Source organism: Musca autumnalis, unplaced genomic scaffold (genome assembly GCF_047663935.1).
Source record: "Musca autumnalis isolate F117 unplaced genomic scaffold, ASM4766393v1 scaffold_3, whole genome shotgun sequence".
NCBI lineage: Eukaryota > Metazoa > Arthropoda > Insecta > Diptera > Muscidae > Musca > Musca autumnalis.
In genome coordinates this window covers 181,320,107-181,340,697 of record NW_027411866.1, presented here as the reverse complement: position 1 = coordinate 181,340,697, position 20,591 = coordinate 181,320,107, and the positions used below count along the sequence as shown (strand labels likewise).

The window sequence follows — 20,591 nt, the reverse complement described above, 5'->3', positions numbered from 1 at the left end:
GAATGACAACATTTAAATAAGGTCAACTAACATGAAACTAAATTCATGCTTTTTCCATGTTTACATTTTGACCCACAAGCATAGCGGTCACCATTGACAATCATATGTAACGCATGAGTGATACCGTTTCACGTCGCGCATGTCAAGACTTTGCGGTCAATTTAATAGCAACCAAAGCAATACATACATACATGCATAATGTATGTTTATTTTAAGAAAAATGTATAAATATTTATTACTTGCTTCTGAAAATATATTTATTATATTTTCTCAAGTTAAAGCTTCTGCGAATTTATAAAAAAGAAAAGTATCCAGTTATTGATTTTAGTCGTGTGAAGAAACTCGCAAAGAAACTTTGTTTAATTTGTGACAATGGATACGTTAATATTAGCGAGAAATAGTTTAAATTCTTCAGTTATCAGCAATCCGAATTCATGGATACAACGATATGAACATTTAGCAGATCCTCGAACAAAGGATTGGCTGTTGGTGCCGTCGTTTACGCCAGTTTTAATGTGGATAGCTGCTTATCTTGTAATGTCATTATATTTATCGAAAATTTTTAAAAGGTAAGAAGATGGACAGCAGATTAGCAATGGGTCATGGAAATATGGTTCGTTCGGTAATAAGTAATGGGTACAATAAATACGTCGATTGTGAAATATTATATACATTGTGTGAGAAGGAAAATCTGTTCAAAAATCGAACTTTGACAACACAAAAAATTTGTAAGGAGTAAAAATGGTCAATATATAGTGAATTTCTATTTAAATTGTGTTCTCTACGACGGCTGCACGAACTTTCTGGCCAAGGCAACGTAGCGTGTTGGCAGGTGTCATTTGATTTTTTTGGAAAGCTTGACAGTTTTTAGCCTAAACGTACTCAGTACAGTTTTTCATACGACCATGTGTTGTGTTGTTTGCAGTGCCTAGGAAAAATCAATTTCCAAAAAAAAAAAATGGAATTTACTCATGAACATTTTCGTCCGAACATTTTTAACAACTTTCGAAGTGGATAAAAGAAAACTGGTTTAATGAATTATATCGTGGCAAACTCTCTCCAAAAAACGAAGGTCTTGAGTTTCGCCCAAAATCGGCCGTTGTACATCGTGAGATACAGGCATCCTTGGGCATTTCTTCCACCAACTAACATATGATATATATAGCAGGAACACCTGACCGAAAAAATGGATTTTTATACCCTCCACCATAGTATGGAGTGTATATTAAGTTTGTCATTCCGTTTGTAACACATCGAACTAATCATTTGCGACCCTATAAAGTATATATATTCTTGATCAGGATAAAATTCTAAGACGATCTAGCCATGTCCGTCTGTCCGTTTGTTGTAATCACTCTAGCGTCCGCAATAATTGAGATAGAGTGCTGAAATTTTGCACCCAAGGGTATTTTTTCCATATGCAGGTCAAGTTCGAAGATGGGCTATATCGGTCCACTCATTGGTATAGCCCCCATATAACGGTGCCTCCGGATTTGGGTTATTTTGACATTCTTCGCCACATTTGCAGACCGAATTAGCTATAATTTGGCACTTAGGGTTCCTACTGATCAACAAACTTATATCCCAATAGTCCCGATATAACGGTACCTCCCGATTTTCGGTATTTTGAGAATTTTAGCGACAATTTTTTACCGAACTATCTGCAATTTGACATTTGAGGTTCTCAGTGGTCCTGAAACATCTCCACGAAACATCGTCAACATAGTTCCATGTTTTGGTATAGCCCCCATATATCGGTACCTCCCGATTTTCGGTATTTTGAGAATTTTAGCTACAATTTTTAACCGAACTAGCTGTAATTTGCCGTTTGAAGTTCTCAGTGGTCATGAAATATCTCCACCAAACATCGTCAACATAGGTCCATGTTTTGGTATAGCCCCCATATAACGGTACCTCACGATTTTCGGTATTTTGAGAATTTTAGCCACAATTTGTAACCGAACTATCTGCAATTTGACATTTGAGGTTCTCAGTGGTCATGAAACATCTCCACTAAACATCGTCAACATAGGTTCATGTTTTGGTATGGCCCCCTCATAACCGTACCTCCCGATTTTCGGTATTTTGAGCATTTTAGTTACAATTTTTAACCGAACTAGCTGTAATTTGACATTTGAAGTTCTCAGTGGTCATAAAAGGTATAACGGTATCTCCCGATTTTCGGTATTTTGAGAATTTTAGCGACAATTTTTAACCGAACTATCTGCAATTTGACATTTGAGGTTCTCAGTGGTCATGAAACATCTCCACGAAACATCGTCAACATAGGTCCATGTTTTGGTATAGCCCCCATATATCGGTACCTCCCGATTTTCGGTATTTTGAGAATTTTAGCTAAAATGTTTAACCGAACTAGCTGTAATTTGCCATTTGAGGTTCCCAGTGGTCACGAAACATCTCCACCAAACATCGTCAATATAGGTCCATGTTTTGGTATGGCCCCCTTATAACCGTACCTCCCGATTTTCGGTATTTTGAGCATTTTAGCTACAATTTTTAACCGAACTAGCTGTAATTTGACATTTGAAGTTTTCAGGGGTCATAAAAGGTATAACGGTATCTCCCGATTTTCGGTATTTTGAGAATTTTAGCTGCAATTTTTAACCGAACTAGCTGTAATGATCTGTATTTTGAGAATTTTAGCTAAAATTTTGTCTATTCAAAAATAAATCGTCAATATACATAGGTCCATGTTTTGGTATATCCCCCCATATAACCGTAAACTACCCTCAATTTGACTCTTGAAGTTCCCTGCAGCTATAAAACTTTTCCGCCAACAAATTTAAAGATAGGTTTATCAATAGGTTTTCGAATCAAACCAAAAATATATTTGCAAAAATATTGTCTAACAATAAGTTTTTCTCTTTTGTTGTTGTTATAATATGCAATTTATATACCCAATCTTTATAATTTTTATACCCTATACCACAATGTGGAAAAGGGTATTATAAGTTTGTTTTGGTAAAAATTCATGTATCACCGCGAAATATTCGTCGGAGACCCCCAATGTGGTATACCAATCTTCATATCTCGACGAGATAAAGCGATTTTGAGATGTGTGTCCGTCCGTCCCTCCGTCCGTCCGTCCGTCCGTCTGTCCATTATAAATTGTAAACACGCTCCAGGCCGCAATTATGGACCGATCGTCACGAAATTTTGTATGGAGGTCGGGTTCAGATCAGAATAGATCCCTATTCTTATTGGTGATGATCGTGAAATATTTAGCGGGTGAAATGGACCAAAAACGTAATATTTATTCAATTTTCTAGCGGCTCTGTAGGTCTCAAGAATAGTCCGATCAACGCGTAATTTTAAATAAGGTAAGAGTATATCACAAAGGAGAAGCTTGCAATTTGAGATGGCGATCGGATAATATTTAGAGGGTTAAATGGACCAAAACTTTTGTGTGAAAATTGTGAAAAATTTTAATATACAGCTTATATCTTAATTCCTGGAAGTGACATTCCGGACAAGTGAGATATGCTTGAAAGTGGAACGCTTGACCTTTCAATTGATGCTAATTATGTTGGTGTGCATGTTCAGATAACAGAGTTACAGCCTAATATATTCCGTTATTTGTTTGTAGTGTAATAATATACTCGCTAGAAGTCGCAATTATACATCAATAGTCACGAAATTTTGCACCGGATAAGAGTATAGGTTGAAAAAGATGCCTACAATTGTGAATGATGATCTGATATTCTTTAGAGGGTGAAATGGACCATTACTTTTGTATGAAAAATATAAAATTTTTTTTTGGTCGATATTTTAATTCCTTGAGGACATATATATTTCGCAAAGTAGCCTACATATGGAAAAAAAACTACAGACCTTTCCTCTGATGTAAATTGCAATAAAGTGTTTGCTAGATAACGGTCCTACTGCCTAATATATAATGGGTTCTGTGTAGAGAACCACAGTTTTATCCCATGCTACATATTGTCTCTCTAAAAGTTTATGTAACACCACGAAATATTCGTCCTAGACCCCTTATTTGGTAGCCAAAATTCGACGAGATAAAGCGATTTAGCGATGTGTGTCCGTCCATTAAAAATTGTAAACAAGCTTAAGGCCGCAATTATGGACCGATTGTAACGAATTTTTTAAGGAGGTTGGGTTCGGGTTGGTGAAATTAATAGTTTTGGGTTGGTGATGATCGTGAAATGAAATTTGATAATTAAATTTTCACAATCATTGAAAAGAAGTTCCGTGGAGAGCGATTGTCCAGAGGTAGTGGTATAGGGTATCCCATGGTCGGCTCCGTCCGACTATAGACTTTTCTTACTTGTTTTTCATATTTTTCTACGCATTGTCTATATTCCGCAGATATTTTTTAATTTATTTTCTAAGGCTTTGTACGGACTCTGGGACAGGATAAATTAGATTTACTTTTATATTTGTTTATTATTTGTTAATTTTCCGCGAAAATAATAATAAATTTAGTAAATATTTAAATATATACGAATAGATATGGGATGCTTTTAACGATTTATTCATACATTTTCCAATAACAACTAATAAGAGATTTTTAAATATTTTTTCTTTGTATGAGAATAAAAACCGATATAACTTTTGCTTCATTTTGAGGCCGAATTGGATGTAACTTGGCATTTGGAGTCCCCAATGGTACAGAAACTTCTCCACCAAAAATTGTTGACATAGGTCGAGGTATTGGTACAGCCCCCATATAGTGGTACCACCCGATTTCAAGTGTTTTAAGGATTTTATCTTCATTTTTAGCCAGAATTGGCTGTAACTTGGCATTTGGAGTTCCCAATGGTACAGAAACTTCCCCACCAAAAATTATGGACATAAGTCCTGGTTTTGGTATAGCCTTTATATAACGGTACTACACGATTTCAGGCATTTTAAAGTTTTCATCTATATTTTCGGCCTAAATTGACTATAATTTTGTTCTCCGTGGTCAAAATATGTATTTACTAAAAAGTTAAAAATAATTTAAACAAGTAAAAAAGCATTAAGTTCGGCCGGGCCGAACTTTTCATACCCTCCACCATAAAATATTCATTCCTGTCCCCAACTTTAAGTGAGTACGTTAAAATGTCAGATAATGTACATAAAATGCTTCATTCGGGAGGTCCTTTTTTATGGTGCCTATATCTAACTGTTGACAATTTTTGGTGGGCTAGAAATTAGGAGCTACTGTTATATAGGGGTTATAATAAAACATGGGCCTATGTTGACAGTTTTTGATGGGAGCCTTTAATGTCAAATAACTCCTAATTCGGTTAAAAAATTTAGCTAGAATCCTCAAAATATCGAAAATCGGTACATAACGTGGGAACTTCAAATGTCATTAACAGCTAGTTCGGAGGTATCTGGGCTATACGAAAATATGAACTTAAATGAACAATTTTTGTTGCAGAATTTTTGTTGACTTTTAAATTTCAAATTACAGAAATTCGTCCAAAAAATAAAGCTAAGGTACGGAAAATCGGGAGGTTTGTTTTGGGGCTATACAAAAACATGGACCTACGTTCGGTTAAACATTTTAAGTAAAATCCTCAAAATACCGAAAATCGGGAAGTATCGTTATATTGGGGCTATGTTGAAAATTGTTGATGCAGATGTGTGGTGACCACTACAACCTTCAAATGTCAAATTACAGTTAGTTCTGTTAAAAATTGTAGCTAAAATAGACAAATTACTGAAAATTGGGAGGTACCGTTACATGGGAGCTATATCCGAACATGGACTTATGTTGACAATTTTTGATGGAGAGGTGTTGTGATCACTAAGAACTTCAAATGTCAAATTACGTGGACCTATGTCCACAAGTTTTGTCACATAAGTTTATTGACATTTAAGAACTTCAAACGTCAAATTATAGCTTCATCGGTCTGAAAATGTAGCTAAAAACGTCAAAATACCGTAAATCGGGGGGTACCGTTATATGGGGGCTATACCAAAACGTGGACCTATGTCCACAACTTTTGTTATATAAGTTTATTGATACTTAAGAACCCTAAATGTCAAATTATAGCTAAATCGGTCTGTAGCTAAAACCGTCAAAATACCGTAGATCGGGGGGTACCGTTATATGGGGGCTATACCAAAACGTGGATCTATGTCCACAAGTTTTGTTAAATAAGTTTAATGGCACTTAAGAACCCTAAATGTCAAAATATAGCTAAGTCGGTCTGAAAATGTAGCTAAAACCGTCAAAATACCGTAAATCGGGGTACCGTTATATAGGGGCTATACCAAAACGTGGACCTATGTCCACAACTTTTGTTATATAAGTTTATTGACATTTAAGAACCCTAAATGTCAAATTATAGCTACATCGGTCTGATAATGTAGCTAAAAACGTCAAAATACCGTATATCGGGGGGTACCGTTATATGGGGGCTATACCAAAACGTGGACGTATGTCCGAAACTTTTGTTATATATGTTTATTGATACTTAAGAACCCTAAATGTCAAATTATATCTAAATCGGTCTAAAAATGTAGCTAAAAACGTCAAAATACCGCAAATCGGGGGGTACCGTTATATGGGGGCTATACTAAAACGTGGACCTATGTCCACAAGCTTTGTTATATATGTTTATTAACACTTAAGAACCCTAAATGTCAAATTATAGCCAAATCGGTCTGAAAATGTAGCTAAAGCCGTCAAAATACCGTAAATCGGGGGGTACCGTTATATGGGGGCTATACCAAAACGTGGACCTACGTCCACAACTTTTGTTGTATAAGTTTACTGACATTTAAGAACCCTAAATGTCAAATTATAGCTACATCGGTCTGATAATGTAGCTAAAAACGTCAAAATTCCGTATATCGGGAGGTACCGTTATATGGGGGCTATACCAAAACGTGGACCTATGTCCACAACTTTTGTTATATATGTTTATTAACACTTAAGAACCCTAAATGTCAAATTATAGCTAAATCGGTCTAAAAATTTAGCTAAAAACGTCAAAATACCGCAAATCGGGGGGTACCGTTATATGGGGGCTATACCAAAACGTGGACCTATGTCCACAAGTTTTGTTATATATGTTAATTAACACTTAAGAGCCCTAAATGTCAAATTATAGCCAAATCGGTCTGAAAATGTAGCTAAAGCCGTCAAAATACCGCAAATCGGGGGGTACCGTTATATGGGGGCTATACCAAAACGTGGACCTATGCCCACAACTTTTGTTGTATATGTTTACTGACACTTAAGAACCCTAAATGTCAAATTATAGCCAAATCGGTCTGAAAATGTAGCTAAAAACGTCAAAATACCGTAAATCGGGGGGTACCGTTATATGGGGGCTATACCAAAACGTGGACCGATATAGCCCATCATCGAACTTGACCTGCCTGCAAACAAAAGACGCATTTTCCCAAAATTTCAGCGTCCTATCTCCATTTTTGTGGATGCTAGAGTGATTACCACAGACGGACGGACGGACGGACGTGCTCAGATCGACTTAGAATTTTACCCTGATCAAGAATATATATACTTTATAGGGTCGCAAATGAGTATTTCAATGCGTTACAAACGGAAAAACAAACTTAATATACCCTCCATACTATGGTGGAGGGTATAAAAAAATTAACTTGCAGTGTTTTATTTAGAAATGCACTTAAAACTAGAAAATAATTTGTCGCTTAGCCTCAATAAATATATTCTTTCTCATGATTGAATCTCTCAAATAAAGAGACACGTTTCTCTTCTTCGGTGTTCTATCACACGGTGGAGTCAGAATATGGTTAATAAAACATGACTCAAAAAATTGCACACAGTGTTATATTATTATTTCCTATAACCGTAGTATTAGAAAAATTTAGTATAATGGAATAATTCATAAATAATCAGAAAAATGAACTAATAATTATCGAATTTTAGTGTAATAATAAAATTCTGTGGCGGTAATTTTTGCAGAAGGACCAAAATCACCCTCAGTGAGACGAAAGAGAGTTAAAAATTCCCACAGAAATACTTTTTTTTTAATTTCGAACATTCACAAAAAATTCAAAGTAGGAATATACATACATATTAAGGTAAAACGTCCAGAACACATGTCTCTATTTTTTGCCCCACTTTCACAATCTACCCGATTGTCCTTACTTTATTATTTCTTTATGATGTACAGTACTATTTATACAGTATATATTTATAACACATTGTCTTCATTTTAATTCATTTCAGATTCAAACCCCTTAAACTGCAGGGCATTTTAATTGTGTATAACTTCTCCCTGGCATTGTTAAATTTACACATTTTTCTGGAATTATTAGATAGTGCAGGCAAATTAAAATACAATTATTTGTGTCAGCCACATAGAGTGATATACTCTGAGCAAGAAATGAGGGTAAGATATGATGAATTGGCATTAAAAAAATATTTATCAACTGTATTTTCATTTTTTTCTTTTCTCTCCTATAGGTAGCCTCAGCTGTTTGGTGGTTTTATTTTTCAAAATTATTGGAATTTTCAGATACAGCATTCTTTATATTGAGACACAAATGGAGACAACTTACACCCTTGCATATCTATCATCATAGTACAATGTTTCCACTGTGGTGGATTGCCATTAAATATGTACCAACCGGTTCGGGTAAGTATTACAAATGATAATGAAAATGAAAAAGAAAGAAATGGTGTAAAAGACGACGGGAGAAAGTAAATTGTTCAAATATGATTCCAGCTACATTTGGTATAAACTTGCCGAAAACAATATAGTTTTAGATTAAAGCTCAAAAGTGTTGCGGAGGTGGTACCTGAAGGAATGGACTACATTGTCTATATTGGAAGTGGCTATTATTTTGGGAGTCATTCCTTTCGAAAGATATCGCGCCCATTGGTATTACAGGTAGTCAACGTATAATTTAGAGCTTTTGCCATTGTATAAGGTAGCAAGGAATTGCCCACGAAAAGCATATTATCACTCTAAACATGACCACAAGATGTACCTTCGATAAAAATGTTCAAAGGATCATCGAAGAGAGTTTAAACACAAATTTTTAACTTTTGTGAGAAGTGAACCTATAATGCCCACTTTCGAGCTTAAAAAACTAATAGTGCGGTTACATTAGAGTTATTTGTCGGGTTAACCCACTTCATGAGAATTTATTTAACGTTTGCGCTATGGAATTGAGATTTGAAACCCAAACCAACTGGGTTAATCCGGTTAAGTGTAACCGGGCTATAAGTTTCGACAAAATATTTTGAGTTTGGACCAAATCGGTTGCTCCATTTAGGAGTTATCGCGCGTACCATTTTAGCCAATACTTTCGAAGTTTTTTTGGGAGAGTTATCAGAAGAAGTGGACCCACAAGCACAATCATCGAATTTGATATAATATTCGAATATATATTACGATATGCAAAGCTTAGACCAACGCAGTATCCGGTTCGAAAGTTATGGTACGCACCACTACACATGGTGGCCGTAGTGGTTTTTTACAGCTTTCGGGTAATTTTCTCAGGAAACTCAAAAAACCTCGAGTACAACCTGTGCCATCGTTGTGCAACGGTATGCACACCCGCCTTGCACTCAGAAGGTCTGCGGTTCGATTCCCAGGCCAATCAACATCAAATTTTCAACGGTGGCAAAATATCCACAGTAATGTTGGCGATAAGTGGTGTCTTAAGACACGCCGTTCGGACTCGGTGGTAAACAGTAGGTTCAATATCGTTGAGAAAATATGAATCGGGGTGCACTCCCTTCTGGGATGTTAGTGGAACTATTATTACAACCTGTTGCAAGAAAAATCAAAACGAATCGAGAGGAGGTCTTAAACTGAACTTCTCCGAAATTTTGTGTGGAAGGTACCCGAAGGAGTTGATCCAAATAGTTTAAACCGAACCTGATCTCTGTCTGGTAGAAATATATGGACTTTCAAAGTATGGACCAAATCGGTAACTCCCTTCGAGGGTTATCTCGTGCAGCATTATAGCGAAAAATTTTGAACCGTGGTCTGTGTAGGACCAATATGACACATCTTCAAACTTGATCTAAGTTTGGATAAAATAATACGATTGTCAAATTTTGGACCGGATCAATTGATTCGTTCGAGAGTTATCGTGCGTTCCAGCTAGCCAGACAAAACGATAGATAGAAGGACGGACATTGCTTAATCGACTACAAATTTTCTGAAACGAATTTGGTCCACACCTACTTGGGGTCTAAAACCACGAAAGTGTATAATTGCGATTTTTTGGAAAATTTAACAAGGTTTACCCTTTTATATCTCGCGAATTGTAGTTGTACATTGTAAAAATTAAATGCTTTTGGAAAAATGAAATTTTTTACACTTGGCAAAAAATATTATCCTTAAAATTTAATTTGCGTGGTTAAAAAATGGGTAAAAATTATTTGAGTCTAACGTGTCTTGTTTTGTTTTCTCTCGATTTGTGATGAAACCACTTTTTTCACGATTTTGCATCAAAGTAAAGCAATAATACATATGCAAATAGAACTACTGATCTTCCCCCTTATGCAAATTGCAATCACGTGTCTGCTAGATAACGGGCCTACTGCTTAATATATAATGTGTTTTGAGTGGAGAACATCATTTTTCTATTCCCAGTTTTTGCATTATTGCAAATTACATGGTGCCCTAGCGTATTAATTGTCCAATTGGATTTTTATACATACATTGTAACATGGGTCGCTTTGCGACCTTTTTTCAAAACGATTCCCCAACCAGGCGAAATCAAATTATCAACGGTGGCAAAATACCCTTCAGTAATGTTGGCGAAATTTTCTGAGTATTTCAGCCATGTAAAACTTCTCTACAAGTGGTGTCTTAGGACACGCCGTTCGGACTCGGAGATAAGCTGTGGGTCCCATATCATTGAGCATATATGAATCGGGGTACACTCACTCATTGATATGTCTCTATTGTCCCTACTGAGATGTTTGTGAAACAATTATTATATTATTATTTAAGCTTGGTGTGATACGGTAACTGAATCCACAAAGTTATTTCTTACAATAAGTTTATTTGTTCCATAAAGAAATTTTCATTTGTGAAAAGCTAATTCCCAGTGGTAAAGGTGTAGTTTATCACATGGTCAGCCCAGTCCGACTATAGCCTTGGCTCACTTGTTTTCTGCTGATGTGTTTATTTGAAAGCAAAAACTAAAAAACAAAATTATGAATGAAAAATTTAAATATTTGTGGAATTTGTTGAACAATACATTGAATAATAATTTCGGGATGAAGGTGTGCTAAGAAAATTATTAATGTTTGCAAAACTTTTTGACATTGTTGTAACAGGTTGCCAATAAATCTACCTTAATAATTCACTCTCTAAATAAATTATGAAATTTTTGAAATGTTGTTCACCTATAAAATAAAGGCTATTAATATTATTATTTTTTTTTTGCTGAAATGCTTATTTTTTTCAACTTATTTTTAACGACTGCAAACACTAATTTTTGGTTAATGAGTGCATGCATATGTTTATACCCTCAGTATTTATGCTAACGAAGGTATATGAGGAAAAGTCAAAATTTTTTAGTTTCCATGAAGCCAATGTTTGCACTATTACAATACGCGAACTATTGTAGTTTACCAGTAACTATGACTATTGCTGGATTAATTTAGATGTTTTTGTACAAAGCTCAAAAATTTAGCAAAAAAAATTAATTTACGTGGTAGTTACGACCGCGTAAAGGAAAAAACATAGGTAAAAACACGTTGAAGCCAAACTGGTTTTTTACATTGCTATTCGATTTCTGATTAAACCATTCAAATGACGGACATCTGTCCAAAGTAAAAGTAGGAGAATACAAAATGAAGATTACACTTCTAATGTATCACTTTTCAAAATTTCCACTGCATCCACCTTTTATGGATGCTGACATTTTGAAGCCGGATTTCAGGTGTTTTTTGTATTTTTTTATGTAACTGGGACGCGCATTCGGATATTTCGAAAAACCAATAATAGGATTAAAGAACTCGCGATTTCGCATAATCTGATATGTATATTGAGTATGTAGCCCACACAGCAGCAGAGTAATCTACTGCCAAAGGCCAAAATTTAGTGCGATATTTTTTCTAAAAAACCTATTTTTTGGGTACAGTATTTACAATATTGTTTTGAGTGTGCTGGTACCCCGCGATATTTTAGTTTTTCGACGATCAGGATCATATGAATCACAGATCGTAAAAATCCATCTACTAGAACGGCGGAAATGGCTACTGCAAAAATTGAAAATTTTGCGAAAAATGTTTTTCAAAATATCGCTGACTAATTCGCGTTTTATGTGGATCGTTTCCATTTCAATGAAGAAACTGAATCATCACTAGCGTTTGTGAGAAAACAGCGGTTTAAAAAATTTAGTGGCATGGAAGCTGTATCCGATTTATCCAAAAAATACTGTGTGATGCTACATCCACGGTTCTTGATGGATTTTATTGAAATATGTTTAGATCGATGTATTTTTTCACGGCTGATAGTGAAATCGGATGCGCATAAAAAGTGTATGCACTTTGTGCAAATTATGAGCATTATACAGTTTTTGGCACACTAAACTGTAGACGATGCTACATCGCAGCCGCCAAAGTAAATCGTGTTAAAAGTATACAAACGAAAAGAAATCAATTCCTTGTATCGGGAAACCGCATGCGCATCAACTGATTTTGAGGATTTCGCTATTTTCACGCATTTCAAAATGTATATTACCTGATTCAGTTTTCTTTCAAAATTATTCCCTACTTAAGGGAACCCATCATTTATTTAAAGGTCTTCCATATCTTCCGCAAGGTGTTAGCGTGTGTACTGAAGTGATTACAATAATAAATGTGCCTTTTCGCGCGAATTTTACCTAAAATAGATAAAGAACTCCAACCTATTTTTCCTATATTTTCTTCAACTATTTCATTAAATAAATTTGAAAAATATTTTTTTCTTTTTTTAATTTGCTCAATATAATTTTTGTTTTTGCTATAATGTGCGAACCGCTAAATAGATTTGTAAAGTTTTGGTTTCATTTGAATACTCGTGATGTCTAAATTACGCACATATTTTTAAAATATTTTTAGGATGCATAAACAGCTTGAATTCTATTAAAACATATTGCAAACTAATTTTTTTTTTTAATTCTTTCTTATTTTCCGCGAACATTTACAAAATTTTTACTAATGTTATAGCACCTCAGTAATCATATAGTACGTTGGAAGCCATTAGTTAACAGTTTTTCTCAATATAATGAGTAGTGATTTTTAAAGATTTTTTTTCTTATTATCAGAATTGAAACCGCCATAACTTTTGCGCGCAAAAACCGAAATTAGTATCTCGAACAGATTTGAGAATGGGAATTTTTTCTCAAGCCGTGTACCAAAAATCATTCCTGTAGCTTTAAAAAAAATTTTTAATTTTTTTTCGATGGAAAACTAAAAAATTTTGTCTTTTCTTCATATACACTTTCATAGGAGCAAAATGCGCCTCATCGAAATAATGGTTTTAGACCCCAAGTATGTTTGGACGAAATGTGTTTCAGACAATTTGCAGTCGATTTAGCAATGTCCGTCCGTCTGTCTGGCTGGGGCGCACGATAACTCTCGAACAGATGAACCGATTCGGTTCGAATTTTGGTAATATTTTGTCGAAACTTATTTTAAATTCGAAGATGAGCTATATCGATCCACTCCTTCCGGTATCTCCCTCACAAAAGTTCGAAAATGTTCGGAAAATTTGTGCACATGATAACTCTTGAAGGGAGTAACCGATTTGGTTCATACTTTGCCCATCTTGAAATGTGTACCAGACTTAGATAAGATTTCAATATGGACTGAAAAGTGCAAAAAAACCCTATTGCACCGTGTGTAGTGGTTTGAGCGCAAGATAACTCTTGAACGGATCTGCCGATTCGGTCCAATATGTGACCTTCGTAATATTTTGTGCAACCTTAGTTTAAGTTCGAAGATAAGCCATATCGGTCCACTCCTTCAGGTGCCTCCCCCACAAAAGTTCAAAAATGTTCGGAAATAATGTGCGCACAATAACTCTCGATGGGAGACACGATAACTCTCGATGGGACTATATTTGTCCACTCCTTCGGGTACCTCCCACACACATTCTTGGATAAATTCACTTTAAGACCTGCTCTCGAATAACTTTGATTTTTGTTGAAGCAACTTGCATTCGCAGCCTCAATTACGACAATAAAAGTTTTTTCGGGGCAAGTCCATACTTCTTGAGAAAACAGCCCGAATGTTGTAAAAAGCCCCTATGGCGCCAAATGTAGTGACTGGAGAGCTCGAACAGAATACTACGTTCGTTCATACTTTGGATATCGTAATATTTCTTCGAATATTAGACGAAATTCGAAGGTGGGGCTTATAGGTCCACTCCTTCCGGTACCTCCCCCACAAAAGTTCGAAAATATTCGCTAAAATGGTACGCGCGATATCTCATAGACGTAGCAACCGATTTGGTCCAAACTTTGGATCTCTAAATATTGTCGAAACTAAGTTAATATTCAAATTTGTGCCCTATCTGTCTTATCCTTGGGGTACCACCCGCACAAATGTTCATCATTTTTGTGTGGTTAAGGGTCTGTTCGAGGAGCCTTCCTGTTTATAGTGATATTATGTTTTTCGTAGGTTAGTATGGTAAAAAAGCCCTATCTGTCGATATTCCCGAAAATTTGTGCGATTTAATCCTATCCATATTTTTGTCGGTTCATACGCCCAAAATTTTTAAATCCCCCCTAAATACATACTTTTTTGGGGGAAAAAAGTATTTCAATCCACACAGGCTGAGAGTATATCTCTGTCGGCAAAACCGACTGATACTTTTTTACTTGTTGTATATTTATTTTAATTCTAATTTTATCACAATTTCTCAAAACGACTGCAAATAAGTTTTCCCAATTTATCTTGTTATTTTTTGTAAAAAATGCAGACAATTATTTACTAATTTCGTTTTTCTTCTACAAACCGACAACAAACAATCATTTTTACATTTTGAAGAAGAAAAAAAAACAATAAGAAATCTTTCACTTTGTTTTTTACGATAGGCAATTTGGCTACGAGAAATTGCTAGCAAATGTATGTTCAACTAGCAAAGTGCCCGCTACTTCGTATGCGGAAAAGATATAAAAAACAAATAAACAATATACAATATGGAAATGGCGAACACTGAAAACTTTTATTGTACTTATACCAATTTTAATCAATATTTATTGTTATTTTAGTACAGTTCGTACCGCTTTAGTTCGATTTTCAAAAAGATCAGACGTATCTCACCCTTACATGTTAAAAGCTAGACCAACATTGTACACCAATACTCACACTAAATCAAAAAAATACAGATTCAAGCACTGCCCCTACACCCAATAGTACGATTTTCCAAAACAACCTCAATCCTTCACTTCACCAGTAACCTTAATTCCAAAAAACAGGATTCCAGCGCTATCGGTGCACTCAAATTGTCCTTTTTGGTATATTTCGTGGCCATAAGTAGGAATTTCAAAAACTACCTCCATGTCTCAATCCTACACTACAATCGTAGTCTTACCAAATTCCAGGATTCCAGCTCTATCCGTTCTCCCAAATACCCACTGTACCAAATTTAGTACCATTTAGTACTTTTCGTACCCATAAGTACGAATTTCCAAAACTACCTCAATCCTACACTTCAACAATAATCTCAATTCCAAATTTCAGGATTCCAAATTCCAAATCCCAATTGTAACAAATTTAATACTTTTCCACAATACCACAATCCTACACTCCAACAGAAATCTCAATTTCACATTACAGGTTTCTAGGTCTATCAGCTGACCCAAATCCAAATTATACCAAATTTTCTTACCCGTAAGTAAGAATTTGCAAAACTAACTCTATATTACACCCCACAGCAACAATCTTATACTCCAGCAGCAATTTTTATTCCAAATTTCAGAAATTCAGCTCTATCCGATGACCCAAATCTTAATTGTACCAAATTTATTATTTTTCGTAACCCATAAGTACGAATTTCCAAATTATTTAGTACCATATAGTACTTTTCGTACCCATAAGTACGAATTTTGAAGACTACTTCCATTCTACTCTCTAACAGTATCCTTAATTCAGAATTTCAGGATTCCAGCTCCATCTGCTCAACCTAAATCCAAATTGTACAAAATTTAGTACCATTTAGTTCTTGTCGTACCCATAAGTACTGCTTCCATTCTACTATCTAATAGCAGCCTTAATTCAGTTATCAGGATTCCAGCACTATCCGTTCGCCCAAATAGTAATTGTACCAAATTTAGTACCATTTAGTACTTTTCGTACCCATAAGTACGAATTTTCAAAACTACCTCCGTTCTACTCTCCAACAGTAGCCTTAGTTCAAAATTTCAGGATTCCAGCTCTATCCGCTCAACCTAAATCCAAAATTTTCATTACGAATTTTCAAAACTACTTCCATTCTACTCTCTAACATCAGCCTTCATTCAAATTCCAGGATGCCAGCTCTATCCGTTCGCCCAAATTGTAATTGTACCAAATTTAGTACCATTTAGTATTTTTCGTACCCATAAGTTCGAATTGTCAAAACTACCTCCGTTCTACTCTCCAGCAGTAGCCTTAGTTCAAAATTTCAGGATTCCAGCTCCATCCGTTCGCCCAAATCGTAAATGTTCCAAATTTAGTACCATTTAGTACTTTTCGAACCCATAAGTACGAATTTTCGCAACTACTTCTATTCTACCCTTAAACTGTAGCCTTAATTCACAATTTCAGCATTCCAGGTCTATCCGTTACACTTAAATCTAAATTGTACAAAATGTAGTACCATTTAGTACTTGTTGTACCCATAAGTACGAATTTTCAAAACATTCTAATCTCTAACAGCAGCCTTAATTCAAATTTCAGGACTCCAGCTCCATCCGTTAGCCCAAATCGTAATTGTACCAAATTTAGTACCATTTAGTACTTTTCGTACCCATAAGTACGAATTTTAAAACTACTTCCATTCTACCATCCAACTGTAGCCTTAATTCAAAATTTCAAGATTCCAGCTTTATCCGTTCAACCTAAATCCAAATTGTACCAAATTTAGTACCATTTAGTACTTTTCGTACCATAAGTACGAATTTTAAAAACTTCATCCATTTTACACTCCAACAGTAGCCTTAGTTCAAAATTTCAGGATTCCAGCTCTATCCGTTCGCCCAAATCATAATTGTACCAAATTTAGTACCATTTAGTACTTTTCGTACACATGTGTACACTTTTCCTAAACCACCTCCTTATCTCAGCCGTACCTTTTAACCTTGATTTTCACACCAAATTTCAACCTTTATCCCTTCACAAAATACGAATTGGCACCAAATTTAGTACACTTTAGTACTTTTCGTTCACTTCTAGTTCGAATTTCTAAAAACCTTTTAGCACATCTTTTCTACACTCCATCGGTGACCTTCATTCGAAATTTCATTCTAGCTCTACCGGTTCGCCAAATACAAACGGTACCATATTTAGTACCTTTTAGTACTTTTCGTACCCTTCCAGTTCGAATTTCCAAAAACCCAGCCATATCTGACCCCGGACCCGGACCAAGAATGATCCACACCCAAAATTTCAGGATTCTAGCTTTAGCCGTTTCGTCCGGGCGTTGATGAATCAATCAGTCAGTCAGTCAATCACTTTACTCTTTTATTAATATAGATTACTCGATAATTTTACTCGATAACGAATGTTGTCTTTGAGCACTCGGGTCGAAACAACTCGATATCGAATCACATAATTAGGCCCCTGGCCTGTTTCCAGAGCAAAATGATAACACCCATACGTATGTTGACTACAACGTTGCTTTCGAAAGCCTGTTTAGAGCTCATTTGTAGGTCTTCCCTATATAGAAGACCCCGTTAGCATATGTTCTATCTATAGAAAACCCAGAGCAGTACTTGATCGGTTAGATAGGAAAAATTTTGGGTATTATGTCCTACATCATATCTATTTTGGGAGTTATGTACCATCACATGTGGCGGGCAATGGTATACACAATCGCCTTGCACGCTAAAGGTCGTGGGTTCGATTCCCCGGGCTGGTCACATCAAAAACTTTTCAACGGTGGCAAAATACCCCCCTCCAAATAACTTCTCTACAAGTGGTGCCTTAAGACACGCCGTTCGGACTCGGCGATAAACAGCAGTTCTCATATCATTGCACTCATTGATATGAAAGAAGTCTCCCTTGTCCCTTCTGGGATGTTTGTTGAACAATTATTATATTATTATTTGGCAAGTCTTCTGTGAAATGCGATGATGCAGGTTTTGTTTATTTGAAAATTTTGCCTAAAAAAATTCAAATAAATAAAATCAGCTGAGCCAGACTGGGGTTTGAATCCACGTTCTTGAAAACACACAAGAAAATAGGTGTTGTCACAGCGTGTAAGCGTTCAGAGCCAAACTCATTTTAAAAAACAGCGCTGAGGGTTTGTCATGAAAGCACAACTAAATGGGCAAATACCCATTGTTGTTGTAAAAAACAAAAATTGCATTTGAAAGAAAAGTTCGATGGCAGAGAAACCACTGCACATCCGATATGTCTGATGAGCCGCTCTACCAACGGCGAAATATGCATGTCACATAGTGGTGGTTGTGTGGGTTCGAATCTTCGGCTTTCCAACGAGAAATTAACTAAAGTTTTTTCTTTGTTTTTTCATTATCCTCTATATAATTCCTTTACAAAAGTAAATCTGAAATATTTTCCATAAATGGTTCTCGTGAGAAATCCGGTTATTTGAATTTCTTCAGCAGTCAAACCAACATTTTTGAACATTTAGTAGGTTTTATAATAATTGAGTATTTGTACATTCAGTGTATTTTTTATTGCGTAATGATCAAAACTCTGCAAATTTTTCCATTTCAGCATTCTTTGCGCCACTCGTTAACTCATTTATTCATGTAATTATGTACACATACTACGCCCTAAGTGCTTGTGGTCCAGCCGTTCAAAAATATCTGTGGTGGAAGAAATATTTGACAGCTCTACAACTGGTAAGGCATCGATTTATTTACAAGTAAAATCAGAAAGTTTATCAAAATGTGTCTCAATATTTGTTTCAGGTACAATTCACAATTGGTTTGCTTTGGGCCCTAAACGCCGTAGTCACTAAATGTGATTTTCCACGTTGGATACATTACCTCTCAATAGCTTATATGATTTCATTTTTAATACTTTTTGGACGTTTTTATCAACGAGAATATACACGAGCAAATCAAGCGAAGAATCAAAAATCTAAATAACAAATTAAGTTTAAGAAATAATAGTATTTATTTTTTATAAAAATGAAGGACAATGCTAACAAATAAAAAAATCTTACAAATCATATTAAACATAAACATTTAATGATAATTTATATTAATGATTTCCGAATGAAATCGGACAATTTTGAGGCTTTTGATTTCTCTTATTTTTTGCTATGGTGATGCTGCTCATAAGCAAAACATTTTAGTATATTTTAAGATTTTTTTGATTACAGGTTTCAGAGATATCGCGTCTTAAAAAGTCGAATTCTGTAAAGGAAGGAAATACTCATAACTTCTTTAATATTGGTCCAAATGGAAAAAATGTGTTTTTTTTTATCAGTTATCTAAGAAAAAATAGAAAAAATTGCATAGTGTGTTTGAATGCAATATTTGCGATTTAATACCTAAAAATCAATTTTTATCAATGATTGTACTATTCGATTTTCATGAAAATTTTCTGTATTAAGCTACGATTAATAACAAAAATTTTAAGTCCTATTTGGTAGTGGGATTCGAAAAATTACTATTTTTTCTACATTTTTTGAAATTTGTCAATAAAGTTTTTCCTATATAACACTGTGCAAAATATATTATTTTACCAAAAAAAAAAAATTAAAATACGTTTTGTTTATAAACATTTGTTGTGATGTTTTATTAAGGAATTTATCTCAAACATCTTAAAAACTTCTTCATTTTGAGATTTTAAGAAGAGTAGTAGAGTATTACTGAATGAAATATTTTTGTGCCCGCGATAGGTTTAATCATTGCATATCTTAAATTCAAATCCTCTTTTGTATTTAAATACTCATCTACTGAAGAAAATATCACTTTAATATTTGGTAGATTATTTGGCTCAGATGTCCAGTCATATAATTTTCGAGTTGTAGTTATTTGATCATCAGTTTAGTTAGTTAATTGTCGGGCTGGTACAATAATTGCTAATCCATTTTCGAAATCGTAAAATAACTCCATTTTTACGATGTTTAATATAAATTTCTAAATGAAACAACAAAACAAATGTTTAAAAATTATTTTTTTTTAATTTTTTTGGCAAAATAACGAATGTTTCACAATGCATTATAATAAAGGAAAAATTGTATTGACAAATTTTAAAAAATTATGAAAAAAATAGTAATTATTCGAATCCAACTACCAAATATCTTTACAGTATGCAAAGTTCATATTCGTACACCCCTAAAAAATGAATAAAGTCGTTATTAATTCTATATTTTATGAACAAATATGAACTAATTGATAGGAATTACCATAACGAAGAAATATTTAAGTATAACAAAACAAAGTTTTAATTTATTCCGGTATTTAGGTATAGATGGCGCCTGTCTGGGTGG

General features: G+C 34.8%; 1 protein-coding gene across 1 annotated transcript; it reads left to right on the top strand.

Annotated features, from left to right (window-relative positions):
* The first annotated feature begins 372 nt into the window (after window positions 1-372).
* On the top strand, window positions 373-19,284 carry LOC141398373 (very long chain fatty acid elongase 4-like). The gene is made up of 5 exons (XM_073975660.1): window positions 373-569; window positions 8,192-8,354; window positions 8,429-8,600; window positions 18,863-18,990; window positions 19,060-19,284. Exons 1-5 carry the CDS (start codon window positions 373-375, stop codon window positions 19,237-19,239), a joined length of 840 nt encoding a protein of 279 aa, XP_073831761.1. The 3' UTR covers window positions 19,240-19,284.
* Window positions 19,285-20,591: the final 1,307 nt, after the last annotated feature.

What these genes read in the sequence shown, in the direction of transcription:
- LOC141398373 (XM_073975660.1), top strand. Translation starts at nt 373, where the DNA reads ATGGATACGTTAATATTAGCGAGAAATAGTTTAAATTCTTCAGTTATC. An exon ending in TTATCGAAAATTTTTAAAAG is followed by an intron (nt 570 to 8,191) that starts GTAAGAAGATGG and finishes AATTCATTTCAG; the next exon opens with ATTCAAACCCCTTAAACTGC. An exon ending in ATTTGACAGCTCTACAACTG is followed by an intron (nt 18,991 to 19,059) that starts GTAAGGCATCGA and finishes TATTTGTTTCAG; the next exon opens with GTACAATTCACAATTGGTTT.